Source organism: Macaca nemestrina, chromosome 1, assembly GCF_043159975.1.
Source record: "Macaca nemestrina isolate mMacNem1 chromosome 1, mMacNem.hap1, whole genome shotgun sequence".
NCBI lineage: Eukaryota > Metazoa > Chordata > Mammalia > Primates > Cercopithecidae > Macaca > Macaca nemestrina.
The window spans coordinates 197,918,205-197,941,824 of record NC_092125.1 but is presented as its reverse complement, the minus strand read 5'-3'; the positions used below and the strand labels follow the sequence as shown (position 1 = coordinate 197,941,824).

Here is a 23,620-nt window from a genome sequence, read left to right as displayed (position 1 = left end):
TACATATAATTTTATTTTTTTTATTTGTTTATTTATTTATTTTTGAAGGAAGGATAGCAGTAACAAAAGCATAATGGTTGAGAAGAACCAGGTGTATTGAGTGTGAACCAGGCTTAAGGGGAAGATTCTCTGCATTACATGTTAATTACAACATTCCTATAGGTGTTGTTGGTTTTTATTTTAACATGTTATCAGATACTACTTTAAGATACTATCTGTGAATAGATAGATGACTCCTAATCTTGCCCTTGCCTCTACCTCTTTCCTAAACTTCAGATTGACACGCGAATGTTCCTAAAGTGAACAACGCAAGTCAAAAGAGTAGTGCCCTACTCTTCTGTGACCTAGTAGTACTTGGTGTATGCTTCCATTATGGCGTTTTTAGTGCATTGTGGTTATTTTTCTCCCTTTCCCCAGTATAACCCCTTCATGAAAAGTAGTGTTTTATGTCATCTTTGTCACCCCATGTCAGCTCAGTGATTGGCACATAATACTCAGTAAAGTGAATGAAATGCTTATAAAATGGCATGAGTGTGATGATAGGGGACAGGAAAGAAAACTGGATGTTCTAGAGGGCTGTTATACTGGAACATGGGTTTTTCAGTGCCCTACTCTTATCTCCTAGGATCTTAGGCTAGTCTTGGTCTTGGTCTCCCTTCACTGTCTTTTATATCTTTCTGTGAGCCGTCATCCACTTATGGGGACTTAACTGACTCATGCTGTACTCTCATGGAGATTCCCTTTTTCTTTTTTCTCAAAACTGGGTCATTAATGTGTAGATTTGAGTGAAGGGTAATGCTGACCCTTCTGGTAGATATTTACATTTTAAAAAGGCATTTATTAAGCTGGGCCATGGGCCTGTAGTCCCAGCTACTCTGAAGGCTGAGGCAGGAGGATTACTTAAGCCCAGCAGTTAAGATTGCAGTGTGTTGTATTTGTGCCTGTGAATAGCCACTGCACTCCAGCCGGGGCAACATAGTGAGACCATGTATCTAAAAAATAAATAAAAATAAAAAGGCATTAGTTAATCTAAGTAAAGATCTGGAGCTTGAGGAAGGTCAATTCAAGTTTTTTTAGTATGCCAGATGAGTTACAAGGAAATGATGTTGTGGTAAAAATATTAAGTAAAAGGAATAGAATTTTTTTGAGTCTCGCGCCGTTGCCCAGCCTGGAGTGCAGTGGCGCGATCTCCGCTCACTGCAGCTTCCGCCTCCCAGGTTCAAGCAGTTCTCCTGCCTCAGCCTCCCGAGTAGCTGGGATTACAGGCGCCTGCTACCACGACCAGCTGATTTTTTTGTACTTTTAGTGGAGATGGGTTTCACTATGTTGGCCAGGCTGGTCCTGAACTCCTGACCTTGTGATCCGCCCTCCTCAGCCTCCCAAAGTGCTGGGATTACAGGTGTGAGCCACTGTGCCCTGCCAGAGCAGAATTGTTTATTACATTTATTCTTTCTCCTGCCTAACATTTTTGGGTTTTTTTTTTTGGTGGAGGGGTGGGTAAAGGAGAATTTGTGTATTATATATGTGTATATAAAGTTGTATAGCATAGAATTTCATATGTATGTGCTCATTGTATTAAGTTTGTGAGAAAAATAGATATCATAAATTGGTGTGGTACATTCTGGTTTTAACGATTCTTTTGACATCCCTTAATTACATTCCGTCTTTAGGTTGCTTTATCTTACATTTTTTTGCCGGTACCAGTAATTTAGATTTGTAATTTAAATGTCTCCAAGTGGGAAGTTTTTTAATTTTTCTCATTAAAATTTTAATCATTTTATCATGTTTTTGAGTTTTGTTGTTGTTGTTGTTTGTTTTTTTGTTTTGTTTTGTTTTGTTTTTTGAGACGGAGTCTCGCTCTGTCGTCCAGGCTGGAGTGCAGTGGCGCCATCTCAGCTCACTGCAAGCTCCGCCTCCGGGGTTCACGCCATTCTCCTGCCGCAGCCTCCCGAGTAGCTGGGACTACAGGCACCCGCCACCAAGCCCGGCTAGTTTTTTTTTTTATGTATTTTTTAGTAGAGACGGGGTTTCACCATGTTAGCCAGGATGGTCTCGATCTTCTGACCTCATGATCCACCCGCCTCGGCCTCCCAAAGTGCTGGGATTACAGGCTTGAGCCACCACGCCCGGCCAAGTTTTTTTTTTTTTAGTAGTAGTAGTAGTATTTTCATTTATTTTTTTTTCAGATGGAGTTTTGCTGTCGTTGCCTAGGCTGGAGTGCAATGGCACAATCTCTGCTCACTGCAACCTCTGCCTCCTGGGTTTAAGTGATTCTCCTGCCTCAGCCTCCTGAGTAACTGGAATTATAGGCATGTGCCACCATGCCCAGCTAATTTTGTGTTATTAGTAGAGACAGGGTTTCTCCATGTTGGTCAGGCTGGTCTCAAACTCCCGACCTCAGGTGATCCACCCGCCTCGGCCTCCCAACGTGCTGGGATTACAGGCGTGAGCCACCGCACCCGGCCCAAGTTTTTATAGGATCTGTAGGACTTGTTTGGGATTCTAAAAATGGCATAAATCAGCCTTATACTTTGTTAATAATATTGCTTTGATTTAATGTCAACATCTTCAAAACTTATTCCATTTTCTTCAGCTGACTTGCTTTTGTCTTCAGTTTTTACAGTATTACTGCATGACTAGTCAGTTAAAACTTGGTGGTCTTCTGAAACTGGTGTGGTGGCTCAGTTCCTATGCTTCAACAACTGGAATTCTAGGCATTAGAAGGGACTAGATAGAACTTAACAATTCCTTTTCAATATTAGCAAAACAGTTAAGGGACAGAATGCAGTGGTTCAGTTATGTCTAATTTAACTTATCCAAAATATTAAATTGTTTTATTTCTTTTTTTAAAAAGTCAGGGTCTCAATCTGTCTCCCAGGCTCTGAAGCGCAGTGGCACAGTCATAGCGCACCGCGTTCTCAACCTCCTGGACTCAAGTGATCCTTCCACTTAAGCCTCCTAGCTGGGACTACAGGCACCACCACACCAAGATCATTTAAAAAAAATTTTTTTTTTTTTTTTAAGTAGAGACGGGGTTTCACTATGTCAGCCAGGATGGTCTCGATCTCCTGACCTCGTGATCCGCCCGTCTCGGCCTCCCAAAGTGCTGGGATTACAGGCTTGAGCCACCGCGCCCGGCCAAAAAATTTTTATTTACAGGAGACAAAGTCTCCCTATGTTGCCCAGGCTGGTTTTGAACTCCTGAGCTCGAGTGATGCTCCCAAAGTGCTGGGATTACAGGCAGCTACTCGGGAGACTGAAGCAAGAGAATCTCTTGAACCCGGGAGGCAGAGGTTGCAGTGAGCCGACATCATGCCACTGCACTCTAGCCTGGCGACAGAGTAAGATTCCGTCTCAAAAAAAAAAAATATTGTTGCCTTCTATAAAGTCATAGTTATTCTCTTCTTAGTGACTTAAATTTTTTAATACTTAAATTAACATGCATGAAGTTTTTCTTGTCCACATGCCACATGAACAAATATTTGGCACTAAGGCATTAATCATCATAGTAGAAAGACATAGCCAAACAATTGCCCCTTTAGTTGGAGTCCTCTTAGGCACAATATCCAGGAAATGCTAGTGAATCATTTTGTGGGTCAACCTTTCTACAAATTTATTCTTTAGATTTTCTGTCCATTGCTTTTTTTGTCCTTTCCTCACTCTGTTTTGTGTTGGGGGACAAGGAGGGGAAGGAGATTCTTTCCTTCCTTCTTTTCCCCCTATTAAATGATTTTGATTGAAAGTAAGCTTTTGGTAAAAGAGTATGTATGTTAAGTATATTTCAGATGTTACTAGTTTCTAATAGGTGAATGGTTTCCGTATTTTTAGAAACATTATGACCCAGAGTATAAATTCTGTAACTTGAGACTTTATGCTAGTTTGTCCAACCTCTAAATATACCTTGAATAGATAGTATATGTATTTATTCAAAACCATTAAATAATGGAATAGATACATGTTAAAAATTATATATACAGCATGATTATAACACATTATTTTAAAACATGAATAAAAATTTGAAAGAATCTTAAAATAGTAGTAGATTGTGATTGCATTTTTATTTTATTTATTTATTTTTAGACAGAGTCTCACTCTGTCGCCCAGGCTGGAGTGCAATGGCGTGTTCTCAGCTCACTGCAACCTCCGCCTCCCAGGTTCAAGTGATTCTCCTGCCTCAGCCTCCTGAGTAGTTGGGATTACAGGCGCCTGTGCCCAGCTAGTGGTTTTTTTGTTTGTTTGTTTGTTTGTTTTGAGACGAAGTCTCTCTCTGTCACCCAGGCTGGAGTTCAGCGGCACCATCTCGGTTCACTGCAAGCTCCACCTCCCGGGTTCACACCAGTCTTCTGCCTTGGCCTCCCAAGTAGCTGGGACTACAGGCGCCCGCCACCATGCCCAGCTAATTTTTTTGTATTTTTGGTAGAGACGGGGTTTCATCGTGTTAGCCAGGATGGTCTTGATCTCCTGACCTCGTGATCCGCCCACCTCGGCCTCCCAAAGCACTGGGGTTACAGGCATGAGCCACTATGCCCAGCCTAGTGTTTGTATTTTTAATAGAGACGGGGTTTCGCCATGTTGATCAGGCTGGTCTCAAACTCCTGACCTCAGGTGATCCACCCGCCTCGGCCTCCCAAAATGCTGGGATCACAGGCATGAGCCACTGTACCCGGCCATGGTTGCATTTTTTTGGCTCAGCTTTCTTTTACAAATTAAACATAATTTTTAGTACTGTTACTGTTAATATTCTATGATGATTAATAACATGCTAAATATTTCTGCATATTTCTTATTGATATAATGTTTAATATTGATGATTGAGTTTTATTTTATTTATTTATTTTGGAACAGGGTCCCGCTCTGTCACCCAGGCTGGAGTGTAGTGGCACGATCACGGTTCACTGCAGCCTTGACCTCCCCAGGCTCAAGCAATCCTCCCACCTCAGCCTCCTGGGTAGCTGAGACCAGGAGCATGCCTGGCTGATTTTTCTACTTTTTGTAGACACAGAGTTTTGCCATGTTGCCCAGGCTGATCTCAAACTGATGGGCTCAAGACATCCACCCACCTTGGCCTTTCAAAGTGCTGGGATTATAGGCGTGAGCCACTGCACCCAGGCAGATGATTGAATTTTAGAAAGAAAAAAGTAAATCTATATTGATCCAATTTTGGCTTTTCAAATGGAAATCTCAGAGCAGCAATGTGTTTAAAGAAACTCCTTTTCTGCTGTTAGGAATGTCATTTTTATAGTGTTATAGTTGGATACTATGCCAAGAGGGGGCATATTTCCTTTTAAATAACTTGATGGATGTATAATTTACATGCCATAATTCACCCATTTAAAATGTACACCTCAGTGGTTTTTAGTATATTTCCAGAGAGGATGTACAGGCATTACTTCAATCTAATTTTAGAACATTTCATCCTCTCAAAAAGAAACCCCATACTCATTAGCAGTCACTGCCCATTACTCCCTCCCCACAGTCCTTGCCAACCACTAATCTACTTTCTTTCTCTGTAGATTTGCCTGTTCTGGGTCTTTCTTTCTTTGTTTCCTTCTTTCCTTTCTTTTCTTTTTCTTTCTTTTCTTTCTTTTCTTTCCTTTCTTTCCTTTCTTTCCTTTCCTTCCTTCCTTTCTTTCTTTCTCTTTCCTTCCTTCCTTCTTTTCTTTTCTTTCTTTCTTTTTCTTTCTTTCTTTCTTTCTTTCTTTCTCTTTCTTTCTCTTTCTTTCTCTTTTCCTTCCTTCCTTCCTTCCTTCTTTCTTTCCCTCCCTCCCTCCCTCCCTCTTTTCTTTTCTTTTCTTTTCTTTTCTTTTCTTTTCTTTTCTTTTCTTTTCTTTTCTTTCTTCTTTTAAGACAGAGTCTCGCTCTGTCACCTAGGCTACAATGCAGTGGCTCGATCACGGCTCACTGCAACCTCCACCTCCTGAGTTCAAGCAGTTCTCCTGCCTCAGCCTCCTGAGTAGCTGGGACTGCAGACACCTGCCACCAAGCCTGGTTAATTTTTGTATTTTTAGTAGAGGCAGGATTTCACCATGTTGGCCCGCCTGGGCTCAAACTTGTGACTTCAAATGATCCACCTACCTTGGCCTCCCAAAGTGCTAGGATTACAGGTGTGAGCCACTGCGTCCTTCCGGATACTTCTTATAAATGGAATCATATACCATGTGGCCTTTTGTGACTGGCTTCTTTTTGCATAATGATTTCAAGGTTCATTCATGTTGTAGCATGTATCAGTATATTTGGGCACTGCATAACGTTTCAGTTACAGACCACATATTTGATGGTGGTCCCATAAGATTATAATATCGTATTTTTATTGTACCTTTTTATGTTTAGATACACAAATACCGCTGTGTTGCAGTTGCCTACAGTATTCAGTATAGTAATGTGCTGTACAGGTTCGTAGCCCAGGAGTAATAAGCCATACCATATAGCTTAGTTGTGTAGTAGGCTCTACTGTCTAGGTATGTGTAAGCACACTCTATGGTGTTCACACAACAAAATGATAATGCATTTCCCAGAACATATCCCCATTGTTAAGTGATGCATAATTGTACTTTGTTCCTTTTTGTTGCTGAGTAATATTCCATTGTATGGATATAATACTTTTTGTTTATGCATCATTTGATGAACATTTGGGTTGTTGCCGTTTTTGGCTACTACAAATAATGCTGCAATAAACATTCATATGCAGGATTTTGTGTGGACATACATTTTCATTTATTTTGGATGTATACCTAAAAGTGATATCATATGATAACTCTATGTTTAACCTTTTGAGAAACTGCCAGACTCTTTTCCAAAGTGGCTGCACCAGCCAGACATGGTGACTCACGCCTATAATCCCAACACTTTGGGAGGCTGAGGCAAAAGGATCACTTGAGCCCAGGAATTTGAGACCAGCCTGAGCAATGTAGTGAGACACCATTTCTATTAAAAAGAAAAAAAAAAAAAAAGAAGAAGAAAGTATCTGCACCATTTTACGTTCCGACTAGCAGTGTGTGAAGATGTTTTCCCACATTCTCACCAATATTTGTTATTATTTGTCTTTTTAAAAATTATAGCCATCCTAGTGGATGTGAAGTTGTATCTCATTGTCGTTTTGACTTGCATTTTCCTAATGACTGATATTGAGCATTTTTTCCTACACTTATTGGCCATTTGTATATTTTCTTTGGAGAAATGTCTGTTTAGGTCCTTTGCTAATTTTTTTTTTTGAGACAGAGTCTTACTCTATTGCCCAGGCTGGAGTGCAGTGGCAGAATCTCAGCTCACTGCAACCTCCACCTCCCAGGTTCAAGCAATTCTCCTGCCTCAGCCTCCCAAGTAGCAGAGACTGCAGGTGAACACCACCATGCCTGGCTAAGTTTTGTAGTTTTTAGTAGAGATGGGGTTTCACTGTATTGGCCAGGCTGGTCTTGAACCTCTGACCTCAGGTGATTCAACCACCTCACCCTCCCAAAGTGCTGGGATTACAGGCATAAGCCACTGTGCCTGGCTGCCCATTTTTAAATTGGGTTATTTGTCTTTTTGTTATTGAGTTATAGAAGTTCATTATGTGTTCTAGATAAAAGTCCCTTATTAGATATATGATTTGCAAAATTTTTCTGTTTATACATGTTGTGTGTTCACTGTCTTGGTGGTGTCCTTTGAAGCACAAACTTTTTAAATTTTGATGATGTCTAACTTATTTTTTCTTTTGTCGCTTGTGATTTTGTTTTCATATCTATAGAAGGTCATACTTCTGATTAAAATGATTTAGACGACATGCTTCAGAAAACACTACCAGTAAAAACCAAATGGTGTAGTTTTGAGTGTTTAGTGGTCTTGGGGAAACTATTATACAAAATATGTCAGCTAATAAACAAGTTTTATTTTCCTTTTAATCACTTGGAAGATAGGAAAGCTAACAGATGGTAATTATTTCACATCTCGAAATTCTTTGAGAGTGGCGTCTAAATACAATACTAAGTAGAAATTAGCCTTTTGACTAACATTCCGATAATATATTTGAAATTTGAAGATACTTTCATAAATTAACAAATATTTATACACAAGGGACTACTACATAGGTATTTTTACCAACATCTGTCTGTGTAGATATAAATTATAATAGCTGTATAGTGTTCTATTGTATGAATGTACCTTGATTTGTTTACTTTAACCTGCTCCAGTTTTTTTGTTAGGTTAGCTTAAATCTACTTAAACCATTTATCTGAACTTACCACATGTTTATTCCAAGGTACTATGCTACTGGTACTAGATTTACAGGATATATGGAAATTTAAAGATCATTTTTGGATCTTCTCTATGTTTTCATTAACTGTTTACTCCTGTTTTGTGTCAGGCACTGTGCTAGGTTATAGCAATAACAAGATAGATAAAACATGATCTCTTTAAAGATTTTAAATTCCACGTGGAGTGACAGATTCTGTGATATGCACATTATGTACTGTGATGAAAGAGTAATGATCCCTGCCTTTGGGCAAGGAGGAGGATGTGGTATATTACATGACATTTGAGCAAAATGTTGTATCACAAAAGGTACGGTAAAAATATATAATCTTATGGGACCACCATCATGTATATGGTCTGTAATTGACTGAAAAGTTATGCAGCACCTGCCTGTACTGATATATGCTATAACATGAAGTTGTCCAGTGTACAGGGAGAAAGAATAATCCATATAGAGAGCATGAGCAAAGGTATGACATATTAGTGTAACAGAAACAGGCCACTATAAATAGAGTAACTAGAGATGAGTCTGAAAAGTTAGCTCGGGAGTAGGTTATCAAGAATCTTAAATCCATTCTAAGGCTTGTGAATTCAGAAATAGTAGAGAGCCAGTGGAACCTTTGAAGCAAATGAAGAACATCTGTATTTAGGACCATACTTGATGACAGTGTGGTGAATGAGAGATGAGAAAGACTCGAGTCCTGGAGAACATTTGGAAGGCTGTTGTAGTAGTCTAGGTCAGTGGTCTTCAAACCATTGATCACACATCCCCATTAATTAAAATTTGTTTGACCATGTACTAAAAAAATACATATAAATATAAATGCACACACATTTCAAAAACTATAATTTATTGATGGGTACTACTGTTTTAATATTTAACTATGGAAAAATTAAACGTGAGAAAGAAAATTTTGAAATGAACTATTTAAAAATATATTTAAATAACTTGAACTTTTCAGATTAATGGTACAAAAAACCCTGACTGAATATGTGTCACACACTTGAACTACAAAAAGTTGCAGCATGCCAAAAATGAAAAAACGAGAAGTCCACTGTTAACTCTTTTTTTGTTTGTTTGTTTTTTTAAATTGAGACAGAGTCTCACTCTGTCACCGAGGCTGGAGTGCAGTGGCGTGAACAGGGCTTACTGCAGCCTCGACTTCCTGGGCCCAAGCAATCCTCCCACCTCAGCCTCCATAGTAGCTGGGGCTACAGGCACATACCACCATGCCTGGCTAATTTTTGTATTTTTTGTAGAAACAGGATTTCGCCATGTTGCCCAGGCTGACCTTGAACTCCTGGTCTCAAGTGATCTGCACACCTCAGCTTCCCAAAGTGTTGGAATTACAGGCGTGAGCCACTGTGTCTGACCTTAACTCTTATGTGTTGCAGAACTCCCGTTATTCTTCTAGGATTCCTGGTGTACTGTGTGTTGCACCTGACCATCTAATATGGAGTAAGTGAAGGCACCAGTATCAATCCATATTCATGAATACTAGTAAATCTTAATTCCTAATTGTTCGATGAAAATTAAATATAAATACATCTAATTTTTCTTCATACTTCAGCATACCCCTTGGCACTTCTGGTACATATTTTTCTGGATTATAGATAATATGTTCAAAGACACAGTGGCAATAATGATGATGGAGGGCAGAGATGGAAGATTTAGAAAAATAGTGAACAATTTAGGTATGTAAGGAAAGGATAGTAATAAGAATGGCTTCATAGTTCCTAGCTTGTGCATTAGTAATGGTTTTAACAGAAATACAGATTCTGAAGGGACCACATTTTTATATACTAGTTTGAATATTTAGAGGATGAATTGCATAAGAAACATCAAAATGGCAGAAGTTCAGTAGGTTATTGGAAATAAGTGTCTAAGTGTCAGGTGATAAGTCAAAATGGAGATTGTGATTAATCAGCATGTAGGTGATAGTTAAAAACTGGAGAAGTATATAAACATAAAACAACTGAGACTAGATCTCTGAGATACTATTATTTCAGGTTTGCCAGTGAAGACACACAGAGATTAGAAAGATAGGAGAACCAGGACAAAGTAGAAGCTATTTCAGAAAAGGCAAAGTAAAGATCATGATTTTCTTTCTTTTTGTTTTTTTCTCTTTTGGAGATGGAGTCTCGCTCTGTCGCCCAGGCTGGAGTTCAGTGGCATGATCACGTGATCTTGACTCTCTGTAACCTCCATCTTCTGGGGTCAAGCAATTCTCCTGTCTCAGCCTCCTGAGTAGCTGGGACTACAGGTGCACGCCACCATGCCTGGCTAATTTTTTTGTATTTTTAGCAGAGATGGGATTTCACTGTGATGCCCAGGCTGGTCTCAAACTCCTGAGCTCAGGCAGTCTGCCCACCTCAGCCTCCCAAAGTGCTAGGATTACGGGCGTGAGCCCCTGCACCTGGCCTTAAGGATCATGATTTTCAAGGAACAAAATTTGAGTACAGTGGCCAATGCTAAACAAAGCCAGGCGTGTAAACACTGAAAATTCACCATTACACATGGCTAAGAAGTTGGTGGCCCAGCCTGGCGCAGTGGCTCACGCTTGTAATCCCAGCCCTTTGGGAGGCCAAGGTCAGCAGATAACTTGAACCCAGGAGTTTGAGACCAGCATGGCCAACATGGTGAAACCCTATCTCTACTAAAAATACAAAAATTAGCCATGCATGGTGGTACACTCCCTGTAATTACTTGGGAGGCTGAGGATTGTTTGAACCCAGAAGGTGAAGGTTGCAGTAAGCTGAGATCATACCGCTGCACACCAGCCTGGGCGACAGAGCGAGACCGTCTCAAAAACAAAAAAAAGAAGTCAGTGGCCTGATAAAAAGAATTCACATATTAAATGACTACCAAGATGGTGTGTAGTAAAAATGCTGTATATCAGCTGGGCGCAGTGACTCATGCCTGTAATCCCAGTACTTTGTGAGGCTGAGGCAGGCAGATCACTTGAGGTCAGGAGTTCGAGACCAACCTGGCTAACATGGTGACACCCTGTCTCTACTAAAAGTGCAAAAATTAGCTGGGTGTGGTGGCACGCTCTTGTAATCCCAGCTACTGGGGATGCTGAGGCACGAGAATTGCTTGAACCTGGGAGGTGAAGGTTGCAGTGAGCAGAGATTGCACCACTGCACTCCAGCCTGGGCAACAGAGTGCAACTCCATCTCAAAAAAGCAAAAATGCTCAGTATAGATTTTATATTATAAAGTGTTAAAATTTTGGCCAAGTGTAGTGGCACATGTGAGGCCTATAATAATTCCAGCACTTTGGGAGGCCAAGGCAGGAGGAGTGCTTGAGGCCAGGATTTCGAGGCCAGCCTGGGCAACATAGGGAGACCCCTTCTGTATGAAAAATGTAAAAATTAGCCAGATGTAATGGTGTACACCTATAGTCCTAGCTACTCAGGAGGCTGAAGTGAGAGGATTGCTCACTTCAGGAGGTAGAGGCTGCAGTGAGCCATGATTGAACCACTGCACTCCATCCTCTGGGTGATAGAACAAGATCTGTATCTTTAAAAAAAGAGAAGAGTATTAAAAATTTATCCTGACTGGGTGCGGTGGCTCACGCCTGTAATCCCAGCCCTTTGGGAGGCCAAGGCGGGCAGATCATGAGGTCTGGAATTCGAGACCAGCCTGGCCAACATGGTGAAATCCTGTTTCTACTAAAAATAAAAAGATTAACCAGGCATGGTGGTGCATGTTTGTAATCCCAGCTACCCAGGAGGCTGAGTCAGAAGAATTGCTTGAACCCGAGAGGTAGAGGTTGCAGTGAGCCGAGATCACGCCAGTGCACTCCAGTCTAGGTGACAGAGTAAGACTCCACGTCAAAAAAAAATATCTGTTCTACCCAGCACTTTGGGAGGCCGAGGTGAGCAGACAGATCACTTGAACTCAGGAGTTCAAGACCAGCCTGGGCAACATGATGAAACCCCATCTCTACGAGAAATACAAAAATTAGCTGGGCATGGTGGCACACTCCTGTAGTCCCAATTACTCAGGAGGTTGAGACAGGAGGATGGCTTGAGCCCAGGAGGCAGAGGTTGCTGTGAGCTGAGATTGCACCACTGCACTCCAGCCTGGGCGTCAGAGCCAGACCTTGTCTCAAGAAAAAGAAAAAAGATCTAAAATATAATCCCTCTCTTCTCTATTTTGCATACCTTAAAGTTTATCTTGTTGCCAAGTATTTATTGGCTACCTTCTCTGCTAATAACCACAGAGTTACAAAGATAAGTTAGAGATTGGAAGGATTCAAAGAGAGACTGCTAGCTGTTTTTGTTGTGTTTTGTAAACCTCTGGATGATTTTGACATTTTGTTATACTTTAGCAATCTTCTTTCTGTCTATACAGTAGTGACACATTCGTTTATTGTAGCCATGGATAATGTCAGTCAACTTTTGGGGAAAATATTCTTTCATGTTATCTTCTGTAGACTAGAATAATATTTTTCGTTCTGTCTTTTGAGAGCAGAGAATTAAGAGGTACCTAATAAAGCGAGATGGAGGTGGATCTCTGTAAGCTTATAGTAATTACAACTCATAGGAAAATAATTTGCTGTCCTCTTTTTTACATTAAAGTTTCTCTCTCCTAGCATTTTTCTGCTGTATAAGTCAGGTGATAAAATGGGACTTAATGAAATTAGTATTAAATTTTACTTTATAGTCTGTGCACCAGAGCATGATGGAGTCAAAAGAGTTGGTATCAGAATGTAGGAAGTAGTGATTGAGGAAAGGGTAGTAGGATAGGCTGTACCCCTTTAGAAGATCTAATATATGCAGGTAGATTTCATTTTTGGAGTAATTACCAGTTATTCTTAAGGATTCTTAAATTCTAGCTTGACGTTCTAAAAAACGCACCACAGTGTAATTCTGCAAGTATTCTTTTCTTCTCAGACTAAGGTTATTATTGAAAGGAAGCCACTGAAGATTGGTTAGACGTTGTTATCCGTGTTTACTCAGATTTTGTTTCCCAAATTACTTTCCCAATCACTGTTTTAGAAGTTAAAATATTTTATGTATTTTTATTAGTCTAGTTTTACTACTTATGGTAAACTAAGAACTGGTTTAACAATATACACTTAAATATTTTGCTAAAAGTACTATATTTGAACAAAAGATTCCACTCCTAACCCTGTTGTTATAATAAAAGACTAATGTCATAAAATATAGAGGAAACCCAGTTATCAGTTTATGTTGATTATCAGAATTATTCATTTTTTGTGTTAATTTACTATATTTGATGCTAAAACATTGTAGTGTATTCATTTGTTATTTGGAAGACTTCAGTATAATTCTTAAAATATATTTGTGAGATAATTATGCTTAAATTTTAATAGAAAAATATTATACATGTTTGCTTTTTTAATCTCCAAATTATTTTCATTAATATCCTATTTGGTTCCCGAGACTGTTATCTCATTTTTATTGATAAAGAAACTCAAATCAGAGAGGTTAAATAACTTTCTTAACAACTTAGTGACAGAATGGGACTAAAAACTCATGCCTACTTTTTTCAGTACTTATATTATCATATATTTTAAAAGTTTCTCAGTTTGGTAGTTTCCTAATTCCAAGTTTCATTGTAATTCAATAGTACCTTTGCTACTGTAGCTGACTAGATGGCTTAGGACACTAGATAAATTACTATTTTAAAGAGTTGTTTTCTCTAGTTCCACGTGCTTACCTGTTAAAGATTCTAATAAACTACGCTTTTCCATAATGTCCTTTAAGATAAGAAATGAGAATTTGCTCTCCCTAGGTTTGTCATTTTGTTACCTTGCACACTAAAATATGCTGGATGCCTATATTCCCAGTTACTCAGAAGGCCAAGGCAGGAGGATCACTTGAGCCCAAGAGTTCTAGGTTACAGTGAGCTATGATCACATCACTGCACTCGAGACTGGGCAACAGAGCAAGACGTGGTCTCAAAAAAAAATTTTTTTTTTCGCTAAAAGTCTAAATATATGAATCTGGCCAGGCACGGTGGCTCACACCTGTAATCTCAACACTCTGGGAGGCTGAGACAGGAGGATTGCTTGAACCCAGGAGTGCGAGACTAGCATGGACAACATAGTGAGACCCCATCTCTTTAAAAAAAAATTCTAAATATATGAATTAATTGCATCATATTAGTGAGAGGTTAAAAAAATAATAACTCGTGGCCCTCATGAAAGATGACTCTCTTTGTAGCATAGGTTTTGTCAGTTATGAACTTAAAAAACGTCGAGTGAAAAAATTGACCAGTATACTATAGAATTCCAATACTTTTTCCTTAGGACTCTGAATTAAATTGTCAAATGTAAGTGTAATTATTCATAAGAGTAATATCTAATGCCATGATACGATTTACCGTGATAAAATTTACAACATTTCATTATTTGGTATTTTTAAAATTAAATTTTACTATAAGAGGGTATCGCGGATATTTCATTTTAATCTTAAATTTGTATCTTCCCTGACAGTTGGTCATATAGCAGCTCTTTGAACAGTTCTAGCAAAGATGAACTCAGGTACTTTATAAGGTAGTGTAATTTACTTTTGAATAACTGGTGGTTAGAAAATCGTGAAAATTTTGCTCCAAAATCTGTCTAATGTTCCAACTATTTTTCCTAGTTCTTTCTACTCAATTTTTCACATGACAATCTATCAAAATAGCCAAAGACTTATTCTGTAATTTTCTTTTGAGTCTTTCCTATTCCAGACTAAAAATCCTTGGTTTGATTTATTTTTACTCATATTACATGATTTTCTATCAGGATTGCCTCCTTCTCGTTATATTTGAATTTTTTAGGGTCTTACATTTTTCACAAATTCAACAGAGTACTCCAAGATGTAAAATGATCTGTTTTAATATATGGTGGGATAGTTACCTGCCTTATTAAGTGGGTTATCTGAGTACTTAAATATATGCAACCTCAGTTTTTTTACTTTTGAGGAAGCCACATCATACTGTTAGCTCATTTGGGGCTTGTAGTCATTTAGAGCCCTTCTCCACAGCAGCAGTGGGTAAGCTGAGATTTTCTGATTTGTTCTTACTACAATTGAAGTGTTCAGACATAAGTGTTTAGGTATTACAGTTACCCTTATTATGTTTCTTCTTCATTTTGTTCCTTGTTGTAGTTAGTAGCTTTTAACATACTAATTTATGTTTTTAACATGCTAGTCATGTCCTCCAAGTATGTGTTGTTGGAGGTTTCTTAGCCAACAGGTATTTATTAATTACTGTATGTAGGGCACTAGATATGCTTCCTTTCTGTATGGTATTGATAGTTTCCTAAGGTAGAAAATTATTCCAGTGTTCAAGTATGCTTAGAAAAAGTAGGAAACTTACCCTGCCCCATAATAAACACTCTAGTAGTAGTGAAAACATATGGTACTGGCCAGGCGTGTTGGCTCACGCCTGTAATCCCAGCACTTTGGGAGGCCGAGGCGGGTGGATCACAAGGTCAGGAGATTGAGACCATCCTGGCTAACACGGTGAAACCCCATCTCTACTAAAAATACAAAAAATTAGCTGGGCGTGGTGGCAGGTGCCTGTAGTCCCAGCTACTCGAGAGGCTGAGGCAGGAGAATGGTGTGAACCCAGGAGGCGGAGCTGCAGTGATACGAGATCGCGCCACTGCACTCCAGCCTGGGTAACAGAGCGAGACTCCGTCTCAAAAAAAAAAAAAGAAAACATATGGTACTGGCACAAGAACAGACAAACAACACTGGGACAGTATAGAGAACTCAGATTGATTTATATATGAGAAGTGAATGAGATAAAAATGCCATTACAAATTGATTAGTTAAGTACAAGCTTGATTTAGTAGGTGGCGTGAAGAAACCTGCTCACTAGATGGAGATAAATAAAATTGGGTCCTTGCTTTTTATAAAGAAGGACCAAAATAATGTAGACAAAACTATAAAGTTAATAAAACATGATTTATCTTTCTGACTTAGTATTAGGAAAGTATTTCTTTTTTTTTTTTTTTTTTTTTTTTTTTTGAGACGGAGTCTCGCTCTGTCGCCCAGGCTGGAGTGCAGTGGCGCGATCTCGGCTCACTGCAAGCTCCGCCTCCCGGGTTCACGCCATTCTCCTGCCTCAGCCTCCCGAGTAGCTGGGACTACAGGCGCCCACAACTGCGCCCAGCTAATTTTTTGTAATTTTTAGTAGAGACGGGGTTTCACCGTGGTCTCGATCTCCTGACCTTGTGATCCGCCCGCCTCGGCCTCCCAAAGTGCTGGGATTACAGGCGTGAGCCACCGCGCCCGGCCAGGAAAGTATTTCTTAATACCTCAAAAGCTTGAAGTCATAAGTGAAATTTAATTTGACGAAGTTCTCAAATTCATTAGTAATAAGAGAAATCTAAATTATAACATTCTTTTAGTTTATACCGATTAGGCTAACAAAAATTAGAAAGCAAAGCTAGATAATGCTACATACTGGCTGGACACAGGGAAATAGGAGCCTCAAGGAGTGCCGATTAGTGTAGTCAGTCTTGAGAACAATTTGACAGTTCATCATTTTCTTGATAAGATTCACTTTGACCTAACAGTCTGTTTCTGGGTCTATAAGCAGAGATTAATTCTCACATGGGTTCGTAAGGGGACATGTAAGGAGATAATTCATTTCAACATTGGTTTTGATGACTGGCGATTAAAGATACTGTGAATCTGCAATGCTGCGGGAGTGGATAGACAACATGTGGAGTACTTTGCATCAATCAGAAACAATGAACCAAGTCACTGAAATTGTATACAACCAGTTTTTTACAGATTAAATCTTTAAAAATAATAAAAATAGATATACTATAATAAATATACCACAGCAACATCAATAGGTTTTAAAACATCTAATGCAGAGGGTAAAAGGAGGAAAACATAGAAATAGAAGAATGTTTGTCAAACAAATTAGAAGAATAACTTCTTGGTAAGGGGAAGGGGGATAGGATATGGAGATGGAAAGAAATGAATCAGTTAGAAGAGAGGTATTATACAGCTGATGATAACACACTGTGAACTGAGGAGTATGATTAAATATTTTGTACCTGAGGAATAAAAGTGGGACTTGGGAACTTATTTAACAGTGAATGTAAATGGGGTTGGAGTTTAAAAAAAAAAGACTAAGAACATAAAAAAGAAACTTAAAATAATCTAGGTACGAGGACATGAGGCTTTTCTTTAGGATTGTGGAAATTGGGAATGGAAAGTAAAGGACTGGTATAAGAAATACTGCAAAGACGTGGTGTCCACAACCAGTTGGGTGTAGAGATGAGCCAAGTTTTGAATCTGGGTAACTGGGAAGATGGAGATACTATTAGTTAAAGAGGAGTAGCAAACAGAAGATAACCACATTTAACTCTGACGAGATGTGTTGAATTCAGCTTAAGATATATTCCATTGGAGGTTCCAGCATTTCATTGAGGTAGGTTATTCACTGATAGAGCATTTATTGAGGATATACTATGTGTTAGGCATCAAAGCAGGATATATATATATATATGGGTTTTTTTGCCAAAATTGTAGCAAAAAAATTGTATATGTGTATGTATATATCCTGCTTTGATATATAAGTATACATTTATGTATGAACATATGTATGTATTTTAACTTATTTTAAGTTCAGAGGTATATGTACAGGTTTGTTATATAGGTAAATTTGTGTCACAGGGGTTTATTGTCACCCAGGTATTAAGCCTAGTACCCGTTAGTTATTTTTCCTGATACTCTCCCTCCTCCCACCCTCCACCCTCTGGTAGACCCCAGTGTCTATAGTTCTCCTCTGTGGGTCCATATGTTCTCATCATTTAGCTCCCACTTAATAAGTGAGAGCATGCGGTATTTGGGTTTCTATTCCTGCGATCGTTTGCTAAGGATAACGGCCTCTAGCTCTATACATGTTCTGCAGAGTACATGATCTTATTCTTTTTTGTGACTGCATAGTATTCCATGGTGTGTATGTACCACATTTTCTTAATCCAGTGTACCATTGATGGGCATTTAGGTTGATTCCATGTCTTTGCTATTCTGAATAGTGCTGCAATGAACATACATATGCATGTATCTTTATGATAGAAAAATTTATATTTCTTTGGGTATATACCTAGTAACGAGATTGCTGGGTTAAATGGTAGTTCTGTTTTTACGTCTTTGAGGAATTGCGACATTGCTTTCCACAATGGTTGAACTAATTTACACTCTCACCAACAGTGTATAAACGTTCCATTTTCTCCACAACCTTGCCAACGTCTCTTATTTTTGACTTTTTAATAGTAGCCATTCTCACTGGCATGAGATTGTATCTTATTGTGGTTTTGATTCATATTTCTCTAATGATCAGTAATGTTGAGCATTTTTTCATATGCTTGTTGGCTGCATGTATGTCTTCTTTTGAAGTGTCTGTTCATGTCCTTTGCTGTCTTTTTGATGGTTTTTTTTTTTCTTGTAAATCTGTTTAAGTTAAAGCAGGATATTTTTTATTCCTAACATGTTTTGGCCCTACTATTTCAGTCTCCTCCATTTTGATCCTTAGAGTGATTTGGTTGGGTTTCCTAGAATTGGTAAGGTTGAAATTATACCAGTTTACTGTTGAGTAAAAAAAAAAAAAAAAGACAAAATGGTTAAAACATCCCAAAAAATTAGATCTGTAAAATTTCACCTAAGAAACCAGCACTTTAAGAGGCTAAGACGGGCTAAGGCGGGTGGATCACCAGGTCAGGAGTTCAAGACCAGCCTGGCCAATATGGTGAAACCCTGTCTCTACTAAAAGTACAAAAATTAGCTGGACGTGATGGCATACGCCTGTAATCCCAGCTACTTGGGCGGCTGAGGCAGGAGAATTGCTTGAACCCAGGAGGCGGAGGTTCCAGTGAGCCGAGATCGCACCACTGCACTCCATCCTGGGTGACAGAGCAAGACACTGTCTCAAAAAAAAAAAAAAAAGGAAAGAAAAGAAAAGAAAGAAACCAGATTTAGTAATAATGGCCACAAAGGAAAACTAAAATGGCAGAAAATCATTGAAATTTGCTTTGAACTAAAAAATGAATAGGTGAATCAAGTATTTGTTGTAAAATTTACTCTAGAAGAGACTTGATACTGTTTTCAGTAGTTCTAGTAAAACAAAATTGAAAAGGGTGGAAAAAAATAGAAACTTTGTGCCATGTAGAAAATCACTCTGGGTATCAAGTCAGCTTGATGTTTTTGTTGTTCCAGAAAATGCTGGGTTCCTGCCCCACTTAACTGAGTTAGATTTGAATTTTTTTTTTTTTTTTTTGAGACAGAGTTTCGCTCTTGTTGCCCAGGCAGGAGTTCAATGGCATGATCTTGGCTCACAACAACCTCTGCCTCCTGGGTTCAAGCGATTCTCCTGCCTCAGCCTCCCAAGTAGCTGGGACTACAGGCGTGCGCCACCGTGCCCGGCTAATTTTGAATTTTTGGTAGAGACAGGGTTTCTCCATGTTGGTCAGGCTGGTCTGGAATTCCCGACCTCAGATGATCCACCCACCTTGGCCTCCCAAAGTGCTGGGATTGTAGGCATGAACCACTGTGCCTGGCCTTGAATCTTTTAAATTAGTTTTACATTATATCAATACTATGTGAGTACATTCTCATTGTAATATATTTAGATTTTATAAACAAAATAAAAGCGACCCTGTGATCCTGTCCCTTCCCTCTCTAGAGGTAACCACCATTTGGAATATATCCTTTCAGAGATCTTTACTCTGCTTTTACAAATGTGTGTACAAAAAATAAATGTTGATTTGTGAAAATTTGGTATTCCCTATATAGTCTGTAAGCTTTAAATATATAAGTCTTGGCCGGGCGCGATGGCTCAAGCCTGGAATCCCAGCACTTTGGGAGGCTGAGACGGGCGGATAACGAGGTCAGAAGATCGAGACCATCCTGGCTAACCCGGTGAAACCCCGTTTCTACTAAAAAATGCAAAAAACTAGCCGGGCTCGGTGGCAGGTGCCTGTAGTCCCAGCTACTCGGGAGGCTGAGGCAGGAGAATGGCGTAAACCCAGGAGGCGGAGCTTGCAGTGAGCTGAGATCTGGCCACTGCACTCCAGCCTGGGCGACAGAGCGAGACTCCTGTCTCAAAAAAAAAAAAAAAAAAAAAAATATATATATATATATATATATATATATGTATGTATGTATATATAAAAGTCTTGAATAGCTTTCTATGTCAGTTACATTGGATCAAATGTTTGCTGGATAAAAATGGAGGTTTTATAATATCCTTACTAGCTAGGTACTATAAGGATGGGAGGAGAAAGGAATACAGGTATGTTTGCTGCTCTCAAGAGGCTCACAGAAGAATTGAAATATATTATCATTATAATAGAAAAAGTGTTCTAATAGAGATATGTACTAGGTGCTTTTTTAGTACAGAGGAAAGAGTATCTACTCTTGGAGAAAGAAGTGAATATGTTAGGGAGTGCTTAGAGATGGTGAAAGAGATTTTGAATCCGTTTGTAAGAATATTTTGCAGGTCAAATGTGTCCTGGAATTAAGTAATATGCTCGCTTCATTCTTCTCTGTCTAGTGAAATGTATGCCATCTTTTGGCAATAATCAATCTTTTTGGTGTCTTAAGCCAGGGTTCTAAAAGCAAAATCTTTATCATATTTGAGTGTCTTTTAGAATTTTGACAGCCTTAAACAGTGGCAGAAATTACTTCTGTTAATATTTTTGTATTTCATCTTGCAGAGGATTATGTGAATGTATTGTTTCCCTTCTTTAGGGAGGTGGTTGACTCAATGGTTCAGCATTTTAAAGTAACTATATTTGGAGACCGTAGACCAGTTTATGATGGAAAAAGAAGTCTTTACACCGCCAATCCACTTCCTGTGGCAACTACAGGGGTAAGATATGCATTCCTGTATTGGAAAGGTATATTTTTAAAGTGTCTCCTTTTGCACGCATTTATTACCATTTTTATTACAATCCATATGTATGTGAGTATTTATCACTGATTGTTTTTAACTTTTTGTTTTGAAATAATTTCAGACTTACAGAAAAGTTGCAGTAATCATGCAGAGAACTCTTATACACCCTTTACCTAGATTCACTGAGGTTCTGAACATTTCCACGTTTGTTTTATTTATTTTTCTTTCTCTCTTGTACATATATACTTATTTTTTCCTGAACCATTCACAAGTAGGTTGCATATACCGTGCCCCATTAATATTTATTTTATTTTATTTATTTATTTTGAGACAGGGTCTCTGCTTTGTCACCTAGGTTGGAGTGCAGTGGTGTGATTTCGGCTCACTGCAACCTCCGCCTCCCAGATTCAAGCGATTCTTGTGCCTCAGCCTCCTGAGTAGCTGGGATTACAGGCACGTGATACCTCTCCTGGCTAATTTTTTGTATTTCTAGTAGAGACGGGGTTTGCCATGTTGGCCAGACTGGTCTCAAACTTGACCTCAAGTAATCCACCCAGCTCAGCCTCCCAAAGTTCTGGGATTTTGGGAGCGCCACCATGTTTGGCCAGTATTTAATACTTGAATGTATATTCCTAAGAACAATGATAAAAACCCTTGTACAGTTATCAGGTTCATTAAATTTAACATTGATATGATACTTTTATTTAATCAACAATACAAATTCCGGTTTTACCAATTTTTCCAATGATGCCCTTTAGTATTTTTTCCCCCTCTGTTACAGAATCCAGTCCAAGATCATGATACAAATACCATGTCTTTCTTTCCCCAGCCTTTTTTTTTTCTTTCATGACAGTAACATTGTTGAAGATATAGGCAAGTTATTTTGTAGAATGTCCCCCAGTCTGGGTTTGTCTGATACTTCCCCTTGATTACATTCTGGTTATGTGTTATTGGCAGGAATGTTATATAACCATTCTTTCCTTATCATATCAGAAAGTACACAGTATGTATTTGTTCCATTATTGGTAATTATTGGTGATGTTAACTTGGTCAGTTGATTAAATTGGTGTCTGCCAGTTTTCTCCTATTGGGGTATTCTTTTTCTCCTTGTAGTTAATAAGCATCTTGTAGGGAGATTCTTTTTGTAATTGTGATAAAACATATGTAACATAAAATTTACCATCTTAACCATTTTAAGGTACATTTCAGTGATATTAAGCACATTTACATTGTTGTATAATTATTATCACCATCCATCCCCAGAATTGTCTTTATCTTACAAAACTGAAACTCAATATCCATTAAACAGTATCCATTGCTCCCTCCCCTCAGCCTTGGCAACCACCATAGTACTTTCTGTCTCTGAATTTGACTATTCTAGGTTCCTCATGTAAGTGAAATCATAGATTGTTTGTCTTTTTATGACTAGCTTGTTTCACAGTTTATCCACATTTTTGCATGTATTAGAATCTCCTTTTCAAGGCTGAATAATATTCCATTGTATATATATAACACATTTGGTTTATCCTTTCATGCATCAGTGGACCCCTTTTGGCTATTGCAAATAATCCTGCTGTGAACATAGATGTAAAAATGTTGAACTCTGCTTTCAGTTCTTTAGATATATACCCAGAAGTAAATTGCCAGGTCATGTGATAATTATTAATTTTTTTGAGAATCTGCTATATTGTTTTCCAGAATGGCTGCATCATTTTACATTCCCACCAACACAAAGAGTTCCAAACTCTCACTTCCATGCCAACACTTGTTTTCTGTTTTTTGTTTTGTTTTGTTTTCTAATAGTAGCCATCCTAATGGGTGTGAGATGATATCTCATTGTGGTTTTGATTTGCATGTCCCCCAACAATTAGTGATGTTGAGTATAACTTTGTAGGCTTATTGGCCATTTGTATATCTTCTTTGGAGAAATGTGTAGTCAAGTCCTTTGCCCATTTTTTGAACTGAGTTGTTTGTTTGGAGTTTTGGGTAGTGAGTTGTAGGAGTTCTTTACTTTTAGATTTTTAATTTTTTTAGCTAAACTGATGAATACCATTGTAGGAGTTCTTTATATATATTCTGGATATTAACTTCTGTATTCTGGATATTAACTATTTATATTCTGGACATTAACTTCTTATCAGATATATAATTTGCAAACCTTTTCTTACATTTCACAGGTTGCCTTTTCACTCTGTTGATTGTATCTGTTGATACACAGAAGTTTTTAATTTTGAATGGGAAATACTTTTAAGGATCCCGTTGTTCATTAGATTCTGATTATTCTTGCTTGGCAACTGATTATTCTGGCTTAAAAGGATTATTACTATGTAGAAGTGATGATTTTCTAATTCTGTCATTCCTTCTGCATATATTCATTAATCTGCTGTAAGGGAGAATTATTTTTTTTCATTCTGTTTATTGATTTCACTGCCCAGATTGTCCCAGATTTGGCCGGTGGGAACTCTTTTAAGCTGACTCCTGTGTCCTTTTGAAATGACATTTTTTGGGGAAT

The 23,620-nt window shown here is 38.5% G+C and overlaps 1 protein-coding gene across 6 annotated transcripts in view; it reads left to right on the top strand.

The window, feature by feature from the left end:
- The window catches only part of LOC105494707 (argonaute RISC catalytic component 3), a 143,998-nt gene that overhangs the window by 14,824 nt on the left and 105,554 nt on the right, over positions 1 to 23,620 (top strand). For all 6 annotated transcript variants that reach the window (XM_011763419.3, XM_071096103.1, XM_071096101.1 and 3 more), the window contains one exon: positions 20,964 to 21,084. In XM_011763419.3, the coding sequence (XP_011761721.1) occupies positions 20,964 to 21,084 (121 nt within the window). The remainder of the gene's footprint in view (positions 1 to 20,963; positions 21,085 to 23,620) is intronic.